This window comes from Euprymna scolopes, chromosome 16, assembly GCF_053919585.1.
Source record: "Euprymna scolopes isolate OS-2025 chromosome 16, ASM5391958v1, whole genome shotgun sequence".
Classification (NCBI taxonomy): Eukaryota; Metazoa; Mollusca; class Cephalopoda; order Sepiida; family Sepiolidae; genus Euprymna; species Euprymna scolopes.
The window spans coordinates 60,453,995-60,472,773 of record NC_136497.1 but is presented as its reverse complement, the minus strand read 5'-3'; the positions used below and the strand labels follow the sequence as shown (position 1 = coordinate 60,472,773).

Below are 18,779 nucleotides of genomic sequence, written 5' to 3'. Positions count from 1 at the left end.
AATACGTTTTGTTTCTTTTTGAAACAAGGTAGTTACCTGAAAGGTTACAGGTATACTACTATTATTTTCGGATTCTATGCGAGTCCTTTCATTTTGAATTGCATCTTAAAATACTATGAAAATAAATTTTCTATAGACGAATGCTTTACAGTATTGTTCAAGATTCTACGTGGATAATCTTGTCACTACGTGTAATTCAACGGACGAACTGAAGCGAGCATACCGGCAGGTGAGAGAATGATTAGAAAATGGAGGATTCAAATTACGATCATGCAATACGAATTGTCCTGAGTTACAGGAGACAATGCAACTCGATGGAACCTTGACCACCTACGGATGTCCATGTGGGAAAGTCTTGGGATACAGATACGACCCTGCCAACGATACAATCGGTCTCGCCGAAAACATTTGTAGTCCTGAACTGACTAAAAAGCGACTCATCCTATCGGCAGCATCTGGAATTTTCGACCCTTTATCACTATGCTTACCTGTTACTATTCAGAGCCGGATTCTAGTTGGAGAAATGTGGAAGGCGGGATTAGACTGGGATGAACCAATCCCAAAAGAGATGACCTCTAATTGGAGTTCCTTGGCGAAGGAACTATCACAACTTCATTCCTTGTCCTTCAAGAGACGGGTATTTAACGAGGATGATGACGTCGTTTGGTGCGTCTTTTCTGGTGCCTCTAAAAAGGCCTATGGGTTTACTCTCTATGCGATCCAGGGAGGAGGGTGTTCTCTACTGTTTGCCAAAGCTAAGATCGCTTCCTTAAAAGCAAAAACTCTGCCGACACTAGAATTGCTGGCGGCCTTCTTAGCAATAAAGTGTCTTGTTAATATTCTAAAGACTTATGGAAAAACGAAGGTGGTTGAGTTGTATCTGTCTGTGGATTCGCAAATTGTCCCCGCGTGGTTGATGTTCAAATTAACCAGTATCAAGAGTATATTTGTGAAAAATAGATTCAAGGATATAGAGTGCATAGAGGCTCAGATTCGAGAGGATTACAATTTGACTATAAAGTATAAGTACGTTCCCTCCACACAGAACCCAGCAGGCTTAATAACCAGAAGACTGACAGCATCCAAACTCCAGGGAACCATCGCCTTTTGGAGTTCAGGACCAAGTTGGTTTGCTCACAAACCATTTTGTGGCCCGACAGTGATCTTAATTGTTTAAGTGTTGACAACCAACAATTGATACGTACGAATTTTTATTATACTCTTCAGAGTAACTGCATGGAATCTATCATCAATTTGGATAGATTTTCTAGTGTCAAAAGACTATAAGCAATTTTATCTAGAGTGTTCGAATTTGTAAACAAATTATGAGGGAAACAACAGAATTTTACACAGTTAGCTTTTAAATATTTGTTCAAATTGATGCAAGTACAAGCATTCCCTGAGGAACGGGAGTTTTCGCGTTGCCCCTCCAACAAACCCATACCAGCCCGAGTCGGGCAATTAAACCTGTTTATGGATGAGTCTGGCATAATACTCTCCAAGGGTAGGATTGGCAAGAATCTTTCCCACAGATATGAGGTGCTTAATCCAGTGATACTAGGAAAGAATCACCCGTTAACAGAACTGATTGTGAGTAATATACACAAAGAAGTCAAACACCTGGGTGTGCCAACTACCCGTAGCAGAATAGCAGAACTAGGATGGCTGGGTTGTGGATACCCCAAGGAAGACAGGCTGTTAAAAAGGTCTTAAAGACATGCTGTCTGTGTAATAAGTTTAACAACGTACCCTTCACATATCTTGCCTTGATGGACTTACCTAGGCACCGAGTCAATCTGGTAAGGCTCTTCATACAGGTGTTGATTACACCGGACATTTGTGGATAGGCGAACAATGTCAGCGGTCCAAGGTATATATTCTAGTATTTACTTGTCTGGAGGTCAGAGTGGTTCACCTAGATAGGTAGAATACATGACAGTTCGTTCCTTTGTTTTGGCTTTTACCAGATTCGCTAATATGTGGGGTTTGCCTTCTAATTTATATAACTACAATGCCAAGTCCTTTATTACAGGTGAGGATTTACTTCATCCAGCGCTTACTGCTGACGAATTCAGATCTTATGATTTAAAACACGTACAGATTCCTCTGCATTCTCCTTGGTATGGGGGCGTATGAGAACGAGTCGTTAATACGTTGAAGAAACGTCTGAAGATCTTACCTAGTGAAACGATCACCTTTCTTTAAGTAATAAGAGCCCTTGAAGGTTATCAATTTCCTTCAGCGAAGGATCGCAACATAACCATTGTTGCAACACCATATTTCAGATTGCACCTAAAGGAACTTTTGTTTGAGTGGGAATTTTTCCACACAACAAAATGAAGAAGAAAGAATTAAAAACAAAAGCCACATGAGAAGAAAAACACTGAAAATGCATTAAAAAACACATATCTTTATAATAAATCTAAACACTAAGATATCTATGAAGTAAAAAAAGAATAGTTAAAGAAATAATCTAGATAAAATAACTTGGCAAAAAAAGGAAAAAAAAGTAAATTAATCCCTGATCAAAGAAACACGAGAACAAAAAACAAAAAGAAACTCTTTATCATTTTATTTTGCACATCGGGATTCATAAAATTAATTTAAGCCAGGAAATATCGACGAAGAAGACGAAAGTGTGCAAATATTTGAAATGTTAATGTTCAATGTTATAAGTGCCTTTAAAAACATGCTGGATGAAAAAACTCAAATTTTTCCGTGCGTGACATCGAATAAGTTCACGATACTGGATATCGGCGGCTTGGTCATTTGATAACATTCCTGCAGATTAACGGCGTAGAGAATCACAGCAATAAACGCCAATGGTTAGCGTGTGGCATCTGTAGAGAAGCGCTGGCATTCGAACCCGAACCCCGTCTGATACGAAAAACAAAAAGATAAATGCGAATTTAGACGCTGCCGTGATTCGAGGCGGCAGTATAAAATGACGTTCCTTTTTTTTCCACGACAGTGACAAATTATCTCGGCCACGTGAGGTTGCTGTCAGTTAGAAAGAGGACGAAAAGAGAATTACGGCAGATCGAATGCTAAGAAAAATTACGAATCCGACTTTCTTTTCTGCTTTCACTGTTTGGAGAACGATCAAACGTTTCGCATTGCACGAATAATACTTGTACGTCAAACGAATTTACGTAACTAAAATAGGGATTAATTCCCGGAGAAAAGATATATATATATATATATATATATATATATATATATATATATATATATAGAGAGAGAGAGAGAGAGAGAGAGAGAGAGAGAGAGAAAGAGAGAGAGAGAATTTTTCAGTATGTAAATAAAATAACATAAAAATAGCTTGCGCCTACCACTTCAATTATTATAATCAACATCGTCATAGTCGTCACAGAAACATCACCATCAAACTCAAAAGTGCAGGGTTTTTTTTTTAACAATATAGCGTTTTTGTACTCTGTCAGTGTATAATAAGAACGTTCCTCAAAAATATCCTTCGTTCAAAACAAGACAAATGTTTATGATGATGTGATATAGTGTGGTATTCCAAATTGCTTAAAGTCATGCTCAAGTTTCTTTTAGTCGAAGTTTTCTTAATGCAACGGTCGTCACATTTGTCTTCTTATGTTTATGTTGTGATATTGCTACTTTATTTTCCGAACACATGTCTCGACTTTTGTAAAAAAAAAAATATAGCTACTAAGTTGTGGAAATCTTAATTTAGTTTATGAGCTGATATGCGCGTCAGATTTCCAGAGGATAATCTTTTAAATAATATTTGTGAAGGCGCGGGGCTATTGTTTGTTAATTTATAATGAATAGATATTTATCCTAAAAAGATGTACGATATAATCACGTTGACAAGTCAATTCTCGTTAGATCACCGAAGTTAAGCGACGATGAGTCCGGTCAGTACCAGATGGGTGACAATTTAGGAATACAAGGCGATGTATGTAGAAGGATCTCAACACCTCCCTGCCAGAACTGTAAACCCCCAATATTGTCATCTTCCCCAACTGCGATATACACGCAACTGGGGACCGTTTGTGAAGTTAATATCCCCATGACACTTCCGCCTTCAGAAGAAGCAGTTTCATAAATTCCGTGTCTTTTATTATAAAAATGGTGCAGACCGTTCGTTTATATATTAACTACATAGATTCCATCTAGAAAAAAAGCCAACAATATGGCATGATCAATACACCAAAAAGACTGCCATTCTATGGGTGATTTTTTTGTTTACATGTTATCCAACTCTATGTGATCACCTTAATGGATTAGATCAATTTATTCATCTTAAAGGAGTGAATTTAAAATTAATAGTGTGAAAATATGGAAAGCAACGGGAAATTTGAAATAAATAGTTTCTTTTGAAAAAAAACACTAAATAAAACATCTCAAAACTAGAAAAGCAAGACGTATTTCGTGTCGTAAAGAATACGCACAGGCAATAAAGTGCTGAAAACAAAACATAACTGTTCTCTTATTACATGTTTAGTTTTGTCTAACAGGCAATGAGACAAGAAAATAATCGGGTTGTGAGTTTTTATTTTTACTTGCGTTCTTGTACAGTTTAAGCAAAATATTTATGTGCACTCATGAAAGAATGTATCGTCTATGTGTCTTGCGTTAGATTACTTTCATGGCTGTTGCAATCGTTGGAAAATCCCTTTTTTATTAACGTTTCACTCCAAACAAGCGCAGAGCCACTTAGTCGTGAAGGGCTACTATTTGGGACCATATTTGCAGGGATACTATTTATGGAGTAAAGAAGCGAGATATCTGTTCACATTACACTTGAATTTCTGCATGTCAGTACAGTCAGGAAAGCAAAGTACATTAGTCTGATGGAAAAAGCTAATCGAGCACAAGCCTTTACGAAATCTAGGGATCTCTAGAGTGTAGGGGTGGGATTTTGCTGCTCCTCGGGTTTGTCAAGGGTATTATCGTCGAGAAGTACTAGTGCTCGGGGTTCGTCAGAGCACTTGCCATTGAAATACTTGTAAAACAGGTACAAGAGTGCCACGTTTCGGCGATGGGACAGAGGTTAGAGTTTAGTTGCAAGTTCGAGACCTATTAGGTTGGAGACTTCTTTTTGAACCCTGTCTAGGAGCGAGAGACTAGTGGCAGATGCACCAGCCCAGATGTGGCAACAATACTCCATGCATGGACGAACCGTGGTGTTGTAGAGATACAGGAAACTCTTAAGTGTAAGCAGTCTTTTAGCACGGTAGATAGAGCCAACCTTCCTCGCAGCAACCTTGGCAATTGCCTCAATGAATTTTTTTTTTCAAATTGATGCCGTTTGTGAATTTTAACCCTACAAGCTTAGGGGAAGTACTTTCAGGCAGTGTATCATTAGCCATCGCAATCAGTGGTTGAGAAGATTTTTTTAATTATTAAAGGAAATAAGCTTAGTCTTGGCAGCATTAAACGCAACCAACCAGTTACGACCCCATTCCACTACAAGCTGAGGGTCTTCTATTAGAGTTTTAGCATTTTCCTTTGGTGTTTGTTTATTCGTTTTACCCCGTTTCTGTTATAGAGCGTGGTCATCAGCAAATATCATCATCTCAGAGAAAATCTTATCAGAGAGGTCATTTATAAATATCAAGAATAATAAATGTTCATGGATTGACTCCTGTGACACACTTGCATTTATATACGTCCAGCAATGCCATATAATTTGATTTTAATGAGAAGACCATCGTACCAAACCACGCCTAACGTTAAAGTGAAAGAAATTGGTGTTATATGTACGAACAGCTTATCCAATAGTTTCATTCAAAAAAGCAATGATTTCAAAAATTCAAAATGATATCAAAATCTTTTGTTTTAGTAGAGGATTTCTTTACTTAGACAGAAAAATTGTGTAGATTTGAAAGTTCAAAAAGCAAATATTGGAGACATAAAACAATAGTATTTTATCTTGAAAATAGTGTACGTTTCAATTTCAGGCAGTTAGATTGAAAAAAGCAATTTAAAGTTTAATATCAAGATTAAACCTGTCTGAGGTTTTATTTAAAATGCATTGTTTTTTTTTCGAACTGAATACATTTTTTCACCTGTGCAAGTATGCTATCTCTTTAAAACTGTTGACGATCATTTTATTTTTTTCTAACATATAACTTCTATACCAATATTGTTGATTACTATTGGAGAGTTTACTTAAATACATCTGCATCTACTTACTTAGTGATAGTTTGAACTTAATACTTTTTTCTCATTGTAGATATAATAACTAAATAAATATACAAAAATGACATCAAGAATTCGATCCTGCTAGAACCATCCAGATTCATTTTGTTATATTTGTTGAAAGTTTCGAGTAAATGATGAAAAAAAATAGTGAAACAGATTTTATCCGAAAAGCTTATCATGTTTATTTTGATGCATCTCGGTAATCAAGACAAGCATTGGGCTCCACATATAATTTGCAAAATCTATATTAAACATTTGAGGCAATGGCTAACGCTTTGAGGTTGGGAGTACCAAATGATTTGGAGAGAGCCACAAAATCACTTCCACGGCTGTTATTTTTGTGCAATTAATTTAACAGGAATTAATAAAAAGAAGTGAAAACCCCTAGTTTACTCACATCTTCTCTCTACAATTTAACCAGTGGCTCATTGTGATGAAATTCTAATACTAGGTTTTAAAAGAACTGCCTGATCTACCCAATGAAAATTCAACTACAAGCTTTGAAAAACTAAACAATACAAATGATCCAGATTACCTACCACCATCTTCAGACCCCGTATTGTTCGATCAAGAAGACCTTAGCGATGTTGTCAGAGATTGAAACATCTCTCAAGAATCACCGAACCTTTAACTCTTCGACTCAATGATAGACATTTTTTCAACCTGGGACAGACATTACTTTTTATCCAACACGGGATGGTTGATTTATTCATTTCTTTGAAGAATTTCTAAATTTTTTTTTTTTTTTTTTTTTTTTTTTTTTTAGATATTCCTGGACTTCTCCTAAAGTTAGGTGTAAAAAATATAAATCAGAAGAATGAAGATTGTTTAGACAACTCTAAAACAAGTTTGAAATGTGTGCTCTTACATAATTCTAATATGTATGCACCTGTACCTTTGGACACTCAACAACACTAAAGGAAACATACGGTGCTATAAAAATACATCTGAAATATAACAATCATCAATGGGTTATTTGTGTTGATTTAAAAATGGTAAACTTTTTATTATGAAAACAAAGTGGTTATACAAAGTTTTCTTGCTTTCTGTGCAACTGGGATAGCGGGGATAAAACAAATCATCGGAAAATAAAATAATTGGCCTCTTCTAGACAAACTTAATGTTGGTGGAAAAACGTCATTGATGAGAAACTTGTTTCAACTGAAAAAAAATCATATTAACGTCTTTACATATAAAACTAGGACTCATGAAACAGTTTTTCAAAACCTTTGCTAAAACTAGACAATGTTTTCGGTACGTTTCATCTCCATTTCCAGAATTAAGCACTGAGAAACTAAAAGCTGGTATTTTTTATGGTCTACAAATAAAAAAAAATGGATAAAAGATTCAAATTTCGCACATTCAATAAAATTGAATTTGCTAGCTGGTTAAGTTTTGTTGAGTTAGGTGAAAATTTTCTTGGAAATTACAAAACTAAAAATTACAAAGATATTGTCGAAAAACTTCTGAATAACTTCCAGGGTCTAGGAATAAACATGACCATAAAAGTGCATTTTCTCCACAGCCATTTAAAAAGATTTCCTAGCAATCTTGATAATTTAAGTGACGAGCAGGGGGAAAAGATTTCACCAATATATCAAAGTAATTGAAGGGAATTATCAAGGCCGATGGGGCAGGATAACAATGCCGGGCTACTGCTGGTGTTTATAACGAGACAAGTCAGATATTCGCTACTCAAGAAAGTTCAAAAAACGAAAATTCTTGCCCAAAAATACCTATTATGTAATATTTTTGAAAAAATTGTTTTTATATTCAAAAAAAAAAATACAAAAGAAAACAATGAATTTATTATTAGAAAATCTGTCCATGAAGCCTTTATGTTTTATTTTGTACACTTCTTTACAAAAATTTCCTTAAAAGAGACGATTTTTATGATAAATGTGGCATTTCATAACTAAAAAACTAGAGCTAAACAAGTAAAATGAGTATGATTTTTGGAATCAGCACATTTGAATTAGACACCAAGACAAGTTTTTTTTTCTTTTTTTTAATTTCTTTTTCTTTTTTTTTAATTTTTTTTTTTTTTTTTTTTTTTTGTAGAGCTGTGTTATCGGTGACAATGGAACACAGAATAAAAAGTAGATCTTTAGATTTACATTCAGCAGCGACATAACTCTCGCTTTTCTTTATTTCATCCTTTAGTCCTCACATTCCAGGAGCGACGTTTCTTAAAGAAAAGGGGGAAGAATAGCTAGTTTTCTAGGTCAGAATCTATTCCATCTAACAATTATTCTTGTTAAGTTTTTACCGTGAAGTAATATTTTCGGCTACTTGAATTAAATGACTTCATGCCTTGTTGGGAACGATTTCCATATAAAAATAATCACGTTGATTTCAAAGATGTTTACAGATCTCCAGCTATCGAACATATTACTACCTTTCTATAAAATTCCAAATCTAAAGGGAACATTCATATATTGATAAAAGTCAAAAGTTTGGAGATTGAAAAAGCCAGAATACATCAAATATTTGTATAGCAGAATAAGATTTATTCCGTGGTTGAGGGCGGCTAAATGATTAACAACAAAGACTAGAAATCTAGGTGTGCCAAGTTCAAATCCAGTTCTTTCCATAAAAACACTGTCTACAACCTCATCTTTGACCTTGTGTCTAACCTCTTGAATAACATCAAAGCCGACACAAGCGGAGTTGATGTTCAGTATTAAACAGACTACTACCAAGGTGAAAACAAAAATATGCAAATTACCTTAGAAACCAACAGTAACTATTTCAGAATGGTTTAACAAGAAAAGTCATCTCATACTGTTCTAGCAGGGAGATCGACGTTGCCCGGTATTGAATGAGGATCAACGAATGTTCCACATTTCTAATAGTTTTATTGTCATCGAAATCCATAAAATCTCTTATTCATCAATCAAACCAACTGATTACCTGCACAAGTCCGGGACCAACCCACTGCACAGGGAGGAAGGGTCGAACTTCCCTCTGCAGTGACTTACTCCACAATACATTGTAGTCTACATTGCAATGTAGAGCGTCTAATGTTGATTTTATTATATTTTATATAATCGATTGAATTTAAATTTAAAATGCAAGAATTAAATACCATGGTCCAATTGTGCTCTAAACAGAAATATTCATTTCAAACGTGCCCTTATCTTACCAAAAAACCTACTCTTGATTTTATACTCCGGGCCCTTTCGCTTGTGCGGTGATAAAGCTTCTCTACTGCACGTCTAATGTAAGGGTGTATAAGGGTGTTAACTTTGGTCATAATTGGAGTGTTCTTTCTTTTACCGAAATTTGTTGATTATCGATTTTCGATATTACTCAGAGGCATTCCGATAAGAAAGCATCAAAGAACACTTCTGACACATAGAGTAAACTTGTCTTAAATTTTAAAAAGGTCGACCCGGCCATTTTGGAGTTCATTGAAAACAAACTCTCTCTCTCTCTCTCTCTCTCTCTCTCTCTCTCTCTCTCTCTCTCTCTCTCTCTCTCTCTCTCTTACACTCACACACACACACTTAAACACGCGCACATAGACAAAGTGCCGTTTATATATAAATAGAGATCCTTACTAAGAAATTGGAGGAACGACAGATTCAATATATAATACAATGCTAGAGCACAAAAAAAAATATATAAATTACTTAAGACGCAATTTAGATGGAGAGGGTTACTGCATGACAAGTACAGTTTTATGTTTGATATTCCAGTTTTACTTAAAACAAAAATTGTAGTCACAAATCGGATCACAGAATGAAAATAAAATTCATCGATCTCTAAAATAAAATACAAAAGAAAAACTATTATTTTTTACAAGAAAAGCAAGGAACAGTTGAAGAAAAATTATTTATACCCCCCTTTCTTTTATAATGCATGCTCTCGACGAACAGATCAACAACGATTACGCTAGCATTGATGAGTACGACGGTATTAAGTGTACATCCGACCCACTTGTTTGTACAGATTGGTAGCTGTACTCTACCATGCGTTGCTTTGGCTCAGTGTGTTTAAATGGAAAACAAATAAAAATAAAAAAGACAAAATGTACGTTTCTTCTTAAGTGTTGAGAATTTATGTTAAACAAAAGTGGCGGCAGTAAATCAAATTGGCGAAGAATCAATGCAGTCACGATTTCGAGCATTGAGTAATTCGTAGTAACAAAAATGGCGACGAAGAATCGATGCAGTCCCAATCTTGAGTGTTTAGTAATTCATAGTAACAAAGACGACGGCGAAGAATCAAGCAGTCCCGATCATGAGTCAATTGAGGCCGACGGCGAACTGAGCTGAATCCAAAATTCGATATTTTTTATAATAACATTTGAAGCTTCTGATTGGTTGTTATAAATGTGGTTATAAAAGCGATCGTCGGAATCATTAGAGCCATACCCTCAATAATAGTGAAGAATATTTGAACTTTTCTTATGTTTATGTCTTTAATACTTGCTGGTACACAATACATAATTCAATGTACGTTCGCTGCCTGTTATTCCTTAGATTGACAGAAGAAACATGAGGGTTTAATTTTACCAGTGAGCACGCATTGGTAATTCTTGTAGAATCTAATGAATTGCCCTGTCGCAGAAATGAAAACATCCAAAACTCAGGAAAAACGAATGAGGTATAAGTTAATTATTAAAGAAATAAGTTTTCAAGGAAATTATAAATTTTAGCTTTTTTCCTTGTGTTTACATATCACGTAACAAAGCAAACATAGCCGAAATAATTTTTTCGGTGAACCATTGAAGACTTAACTAAATGTGGCATTACAATTAGGTAGATAACATTCTTTATTGTTGAAATTGACAAAAAATGTAAGTAGTTATCATTGTGTTTTTAATGAAACTAAAATTTTCAGTTGTAGGATTTCGAAACAATAACGAAGGACCACCCTTTTTATCGACCGACCTGTATAATGAACACCACGGTTATATTTTTGTTTGGTACTCTTGTGGAATTTGACAGAATATTTCTGAAATGGTGTTTGAAAGCTACATAAGATACTGGCTATTAGCCTAGATGTATTGAATTTGTATGTAGCATCTGATGTTTTTTGTTTGTTGTTTATTACATTTTCACCCGAAACAAGGCACATTGCCACTTTGATGTAGGGGGCTACTGTCAGGGACCTAAATTGCAGGGGTACTATGTGAGGAGTTTAGCAGCAAGATTTCTGTTCACATTACACTTCAACTTCTGCATGTTAGTACAGTTCAGAAAACTGAAAACCGGAAGAGAATTCCAAAGACTATCAGTTCTGAGGAAGAAGCTATTAGAATAGAAGGCTTTCTTACATCTAGGGATCTCAACTATGTAGGGGTAGAACTTCGCTGCTTGTCGGGTTTGTTGGGGGTATTTTCGTCTATGAGGTAGAAGAGCTTGTAGTTCGTCAGAGCATCCACCATATATTTCCGTCACTTGTAAAGACTTGTAAAACAGGCAGAGAAATGCAACATTTTGTCGATGAGACAGGGGCTGAAGCTTAGATGACAGTTCAGGACCTGTTAGGTTGGCGACTCTCTCTCGGATCCTGTCAAGGAGCGAGAGACTAGTAGCAGATGCACCAGCCCAAATGTGACAGCAGTATTCCATACATGGGCGAATGGTGGCTTTATAGAAGTACAGGATACTTTTAGGCGTACGTAACTTTCTATCACGGTAGAGAGAGCCCACCTTTTTTGTAGCAGCCTTGGCAATGATCTCGATATATCTAGTCCAACTCATGTTTCCTGTGAACGTTAAGCCAAGGAACTTGAATGAAGTGCTTTCAGGTAAAGTATCTCTAGCCATAGCTATTGATGGTGGGTAAGGTTTCATGTAATTATTAAAGGAAACGAGCTTTGTTTTGGCAGCGTTGAAATTACCATCCATTTTTTACCCTATTCCACTACGGACTGAAGGTCTTCCTCTAGGGTTTCTGCTATTCTCTTAGATATTTGTTCATTAGTCTTCTCCACGTGCTTGCTATAGAGCGTGGTGTCGTCGGCAAATATACGCATCTCAAAGACAATTTTATCAGATAAGTCATTTATGAATATCAGAAATAATAAAGGACCAAGGACCGATGCCTGAGGTACACCCACATTTATATCAATTTTTTTAACGTACGTTCATCGAGGACAACCTGAATTCTTCTCTCATTTAAGAAGGATCTAATTATGCTAAGCATTCGTTCAGTAATACCATAGGATTTCAAAGTCAGGTACTGCTATGTGCCCACATGGATAGTTAGGATTAATAGAGTTAGTATCAAAGAATTAGTATCTGCTTCGAGGTTACACTCCTCAGAATAGGATTTAGATTGGAAGATGTGGTTACGTTTTTAAAAGTGACTAATTAGATTATAGGGTGTGTTTTGAAATGTGCCTATGTGTTAGTTTTCATGTAAAGATAATCACCAGTACGTTTCCTATCTAAGTGAAAGATATATATCGTTTCTAGGTAATATAGATCATTTATAGTCTGGCCACAAACTGTGGCTAATAGGTATCTATTTTATAGATATTCTATAGAGTATAAATATAAGTTTGGCTAATGCATGTGTTAGCAATAGAAATCTATAGATTTTTAGTAATATCGATTTTTAAAGGTCAGTCTCCTATTATTTAGGACCGAAAGCTAAAACAACCCTCCCAAGGTACGTGCAAAGTGTGTGATTGTACATCAGCTTGGGGAGAAGACCAATTGGTTTTTTGCCCATTTGGCACAGGAGAGATGATATACTTACAAGAAGTACAGCATTAATATACAATATAGATATACAGAGATTGGGGGATGTTTTCGGGGTATTGCAAACCTACGATATTTTGGTCTAGAGGGGAATTTCTGCTGTCATTTTATGATATATGGAGATAAGCTCGTCACTCAACATGTTATTAATCATTGCAATGTGTACTTCTAGTATTAGTAGAAGTTATTGTCTCCAATGATGCTGAATTAAACAGAGCTGAGAAGGAAAAGATAACGAAAAAAAAAAGATATTGAATTATCTCTATCATTCCAGTAATAATAGGAGAAACTGAACTCACGAAATAGAATTTAAAAAAAAAACTACGTAGCAAATATACCCGATAAACAAAATGTAAGAGATAGTTAAACATTTGCACTTAAAGGTACGGCCAAAATCTTTAAAAGATATGTTAGCGGGTGAATGTTTCACATCCGGTAGGATGCCTCATATCCAGCTTGAACAAATTGATAAGAATTTATTTAAATATTAGAAGAGGAGAGAGTTCGAATGCCTATTAGAGACTATCATAGATTGTCTATGTTCTCTCTGTAGAAGGGTTTATCCTGACAGCCTGACATAAGAGTGCTTTTCTATACAAGTACACTAACTTGACTAAATATTTACGCTCCAACGAACTGCAAGCACTTGTACCCACTCGACGTAAATACCCCCGACAAACCCAACAAGCAGCAAAATCCCACCCCTTCAGAGTTGAAATCCCTAGATGTAAGAGAGCCTTCTACCCCAGTAGTTTCTTCCCCAGAACCGCTAGACTTTAGAATTCCCTTCTGGGTTCCTGCTTCCCCAACTGTACTGACATGCAGAAGTTCAAGTGTAACGTGAACCGACATCTTGCTGCCCAATTCCCTACATAGTACCCCTCTAGCTTAAGTCCCTGATAGTAGCCCCCTACATCAAAGTGGCAATGTGCTTTGTTTGGGGTGAAAATATAAAAAAAAATCGCAGAGTATGATTAACTACCACTGGCTTTAACGGGGAATAGCGTACTTTCTCCAAGTGATGTTACCTTATGTTGTTTAATGCATATAGTTTTGACAACTTTAAAAGAAAAACATACTTTTCGATTATACAAAGCACAACGACAGTGATGTACGTAAAAGTTGTTTACTTCGTTTTTCGACATGGATTTAATTCGTGTGCTTAGGAAAATCAAGTTTCTGCTTTATCTTACTAATTACCGTATATTATTAATAGTTGTACATAAATTTACTGAAACTGACATAACTTGATATAATTCTAAATGAATTTGGTCGGTGTATAAGAGGCATTACTAATTACCTTATAATTAGATTAGTTAATCTCCAAACACGTTACTATTTCTGTGCATTTTTTCTATTCGTTCTTTATGCTACCTTATGTTTGTACATTATATTTTTCTTAGTCCGTTTGTTTGTCTGTTTGTATGTTTGTCTGTCTGTCTATTTATCTGACATGCTCATTTTTCTCGGAAAGAACTCATTTAGCTTAGCTGAAAATTTACACAGTATTTTGTTACGCTAAATGCAGCGAACTATCAGGTATCCATTTGATATATAGTCAGAGATTAATAGATATTAATAGAGATTAGTAACCATAATATCATTTATTCACATTCACTCTAGAAGTTTTATCTGAAATTACCGGGCCGAGCTGGCTAATATTTTGTATGGCTTTTGTTATGATAAGGTGTAGTGAACTAAGTACTATGGTATCCTTTCGATGCATGGTTAGGGATTAATTGTTAGTATCCAATGCAAACTGAGCACAAATTTAACCATATTCAACCATAAGCACTCATAAAGTACGGCATAAAGTATCCATTCTAAACCTGCGTTTGTTTGGTTTTGATAGGCAAAAGGATTTAGTATATTATTAATCGCCATATGGCAATCTTTGTTGCAGGTAATTTTTTTTTTTCATTTTCAAAAAGAAAACTGATTTCATTTTGTTTAATAAGTCTTCATTTTTATCCGCCGTCGTTTGTTTTATTCGTTTTTATTTAATTTCCATTCATATTCCTCACTGAATTGTTTTCGTCTTATTTTCTCCTTGTAATTTTCTTCACGGTTTAACTTCAACTCTTTCACCATGATTGTCCCTTCTGGAATTGTTCTTAATCATTTTCCATGCTATTTCTTCAGTATACTCTCCTTCGTTGAACTCATTCTATTTCTCTTCATTCTCTTCTCTTTTATTTTCTTCGCTGAATTGTTTTCATTCTATTCTTTTTTTTACTTGTCGCACTTATTGTAAGTCATTCTTTATTCAGTTTTATTTTCTATGTTCTTACTCCTATACTCTTTTCATATTTTACGCATTTTCCATTATTTTCAGTTCAGTCATTTTTCTTTACGTTTTTTTTTTTTTTTGTATTTTCTTATTTTATGTTTCGTGCCAAGATTATTCGCACTATTCACCTTCGTTTCGCTTAGCAATGCCAGCCAATGATCATTATACAAAATGGCTAATGATAATGACCTCTCAGTTGATATAGTAAGAGGTCAATTGGTTTAAGAATTAAAGGGATGAATAGGAAACTGATTTCTATAGACGAAATGAATGCGTCCATCTGTACAGAACGAAAGAACTCGACAAAGTAGAAACTAAATAGCAAGAAAAAAGCTAACATTCTTTTAATAGAATAACCCAAAACCTTTATATTATAATAGCTATAACAACCCATTGTTGCCCGGGATCATTTTACTTTTATTTTCGTTTCAGTTATTAATTATACTGGGTTTAACTAAATAGTTATTTTGGATGGAATTTACAAAGTTAAATGTAATTATTAAAGGTATAATTTAGTTATTAAATTTTTACTTGAATCAAATATTTATCCAAAATTATTATTAATCTTGTAAACGTAGTGTTGTTTTAACCTATATAAATTAAAGTATTAATCGAAAATGTTTATACGGATGTAGGGAATTTGAACGCCGTAAATTACTTTATATTTGGCAGTTTAAATGATTCCAAATTTCGAAATCTAGTATTTTTGCCTTTGGTTTTCACTTATAAACAATTTTTAAAATAATTGACTTAAAAGATTGATATAGGTTGGTCGTTCCAAAAGTTAAACTATTTTAACTCAATAAGTTGAAAAGCTACAAATACGGAAATGATACCATCACAATGATAGACCGTTTGTGCTTCAGAATTTATTTTTCTACATATTCATCACCACTCTTAATGCACTTTTGCCAGCATTAAACAATGGTTGTGCATGGGCATCCAGAATGCGTTTTGATGTTAATTTTTAATTTTGTATCTAAATGATTTTTCACTAAGATTTGACAATTTCTCTTTAAATATATCTATATATACGAGGTGCCTTAAATAAGTTTCCAGATTTTTTTACAGGCATTGAAAATTGTCACATACTCTTGAACATTCAGTATGTTATTGCTATACATGAGATGACTGGCCAATTTTTATGATTTCTGGTTCAAAGCTATGGCAGGAATTGGAATACATCCTTCTTAAGTCTCATTCTCACAGTTGATAAATTTCAAAAATACAATTTGAACGTAAGCACACTTCACGAGAACGATTAGTAATAAAATTCTGTTTTAAACTTGGAAAATGCCACAGAAACGTATAGAATGCTTCAGACTACTTTTGGACCATCTTGCATGAATCGGGCATCAGTTTTTTAATGCCATCAGAGATTCAAGGAAGGCAGGGAGTCTGTGAGGGATGATGAGAGATCTTGTAGGAGTAAGGAAGTCAGGACACCAGAGTTGATTAGCCAAATAAAGAATTTCATGCATAAGGACCGTCGTGTGCTTATAAAGACAACCAGTGTACAGTTTGATGTCAGTGTTAGAAGTGTACAGACAATTATTCGCGAGGGAATGAATATGTGGAAGATTTGCGCAAAGTTTGTCTCAAGAGTGCTCAGAGAAGATCAGAAAGAAAGACGTTTCATGGATATCAAGACAGTACATCACCCTTCCTATTGTCCAGACGATGTTCTTTGTTTCTTTTGGTTATTCCCTCAGCTAAAGGGAAACCTTAGAAGCTGTCGTAATAAGACAATTGGGGAGACGAAGGAGGTTGTGACAAGGGTTATTGAAACATTCACACAAGCAGACTTCCATGGAGGCTTCCAGATATTTTTGGAACGGTACAAGTGCATTGCAGCCGGAGGAGATTATATCGAAGGGGACTAGAGTTTCATGTGTGTACTATCAATAAAAGTGCCGATACGAAAAAAGTCTGGAAACTTATTGAAGACACCACGTATCTTATTTATGATTTAGTAAATAAAAAAAATCTAATTAAATGTGTAATTCTGAAAAGTAAATTGACTTGAAAAAATCTCACATGCAGACTCATAAGAATAGTTTCATTACATATTAATACGAAAATTATAATAGAACTAAGAAAAAAATATTATTTATTTCAACCCGGGCTAAAATATATGCAGGGAATTGATAATTTCTAATATGCTTTGGTGCTATCAGATCAGGCTGTCTGAAGATATTGGCTTATTGACTAAAAAAGGTGGCAAACATTGGCGGTATTGTTTTTATTGCTCTTTTTCAAAACTCAATCATGTTCTGCAAATTAAAAAACAAACAAAAAACAATTTTCGTCTACAAAAGTAAATCAAACTTCATGAATAAATATTTGCAGATATAAAGAACTTAATATATGCTGTAAAATAAAACAAATAAACCAAACATCATGAATAAATGTTTGGAAATATGAATAACTTGAAGTAGAAAAACTTTGTTTTTCCAAAATAACTGAATTCACCATTAAATAAACGGAAAAGGCTTAATAGCCATGGAGCCAAACAACCAAATCATTTCTTTTACTTTGTATTCTAGTTATGTTTCAGTAAATAAAAAATATAATTAAAATTGTAATCCTGGTAAGTAAACTGACTAAAGAAATACACACATATGAATACATAAGAAATAGTCATATTATGTGTCAAGAGAGACATTACTGTAATAGAAATAAACTGTAATAAAAAATAAACTCTGTCTTATATGACACCAGGCTAAAACTTAAGCGAGTAATACCTCCTGTTTTAATTCTGTTTGAATGGATTAGAGAGGGTTGAAAATGGCATTGTTATGATGACTGAACTTATGCATTCATGACCTGAGAGTTTCAGCTCTTTGTTGGACATATTGATATGTGAGACTCTTAGAAAGCAACCCCCGTCATAGACAGAAGCAGAGATGCGTCATTGAATTCATGGCAAAATGCATTGAGAATGGTGGTGACTATGTAGAAAAAATAAATTCTGGGGCATAAAAGGTGTTTGTTTTAATGGTATCACTCACGCTTTCGTATGTTTTTAACATTTTACGTTAATAAAAAAAATAGGAGGCTTTACTTTTGGAACGACCCTCGTACTTCCAAATGCGCCATGGTTTTTTGCGCGGACATGTTGATAACTTGCGAGTACACAGACAGACAGACAAAACTAGAAATTATTACTTTACATAAGTAAATATAGATTTCATTTTAGACTCGTTTTATACAAAGGAGGATCGGGCTGCGTGTTTTGCAATTTGAATTCAACATTAATCTCCATTGGTTGGGATTATTTTGAGCTGTGCACTCAATTCAGAGATTAGTTTGCGCTCTCGGAAAAGTCGAAATGGAAACAGAAACGAAGGAAGTAAGTGCGGAAAGAAGAAAGGTGGGAAGACATGAAAAGGAACGGAAATGGCTTTCTAAACATAAAGTTAATAAGTTAGCAGGTGGAAAAGGTTCGATAATCAGAATATATAGTTACAACCAAAACGTATAAGTTCTAAGGATGAATTAATGTACGAATTACCCTAATTGGAATACGATGGAAATTATGTGGAAGACGATACTGTGGTTGAGAAACAGTGAACTCTAAAAGATGACAA

The 18,779-nt window shown here is 34.8% G+C and overlaps 1 protein-coding gene across 1 annotated transcript; it reads left to right on the top strand.

Moving 5' to 3' along the window:
• Positions 1–304: 304 nt before the first annotated feature.
• LOC145296180 (uncharacterized) lies at positions 305–1,177 on the top strand. Its single transcript, XM_080142389.1, has one exon. The coding sequence runs from the start codon at positions 305–307 to the stop codon at positions 1,175–1,177; it is 873 nt and encodes a 290-aa protein (XP_079998515.1).
• Positions 1,178–18,779: the final 17,602 nt, after the last annotated feature.

Bases quoted from the DNA above. Each gene is read 5' to 3' on its own strand.
- LOC145296180 (XM_080142389.1), top strand. From the start codon at position 305: ATGCAACTCGATGGAACCTTGACCACCTACGGATGTCCATGTGGGAAA.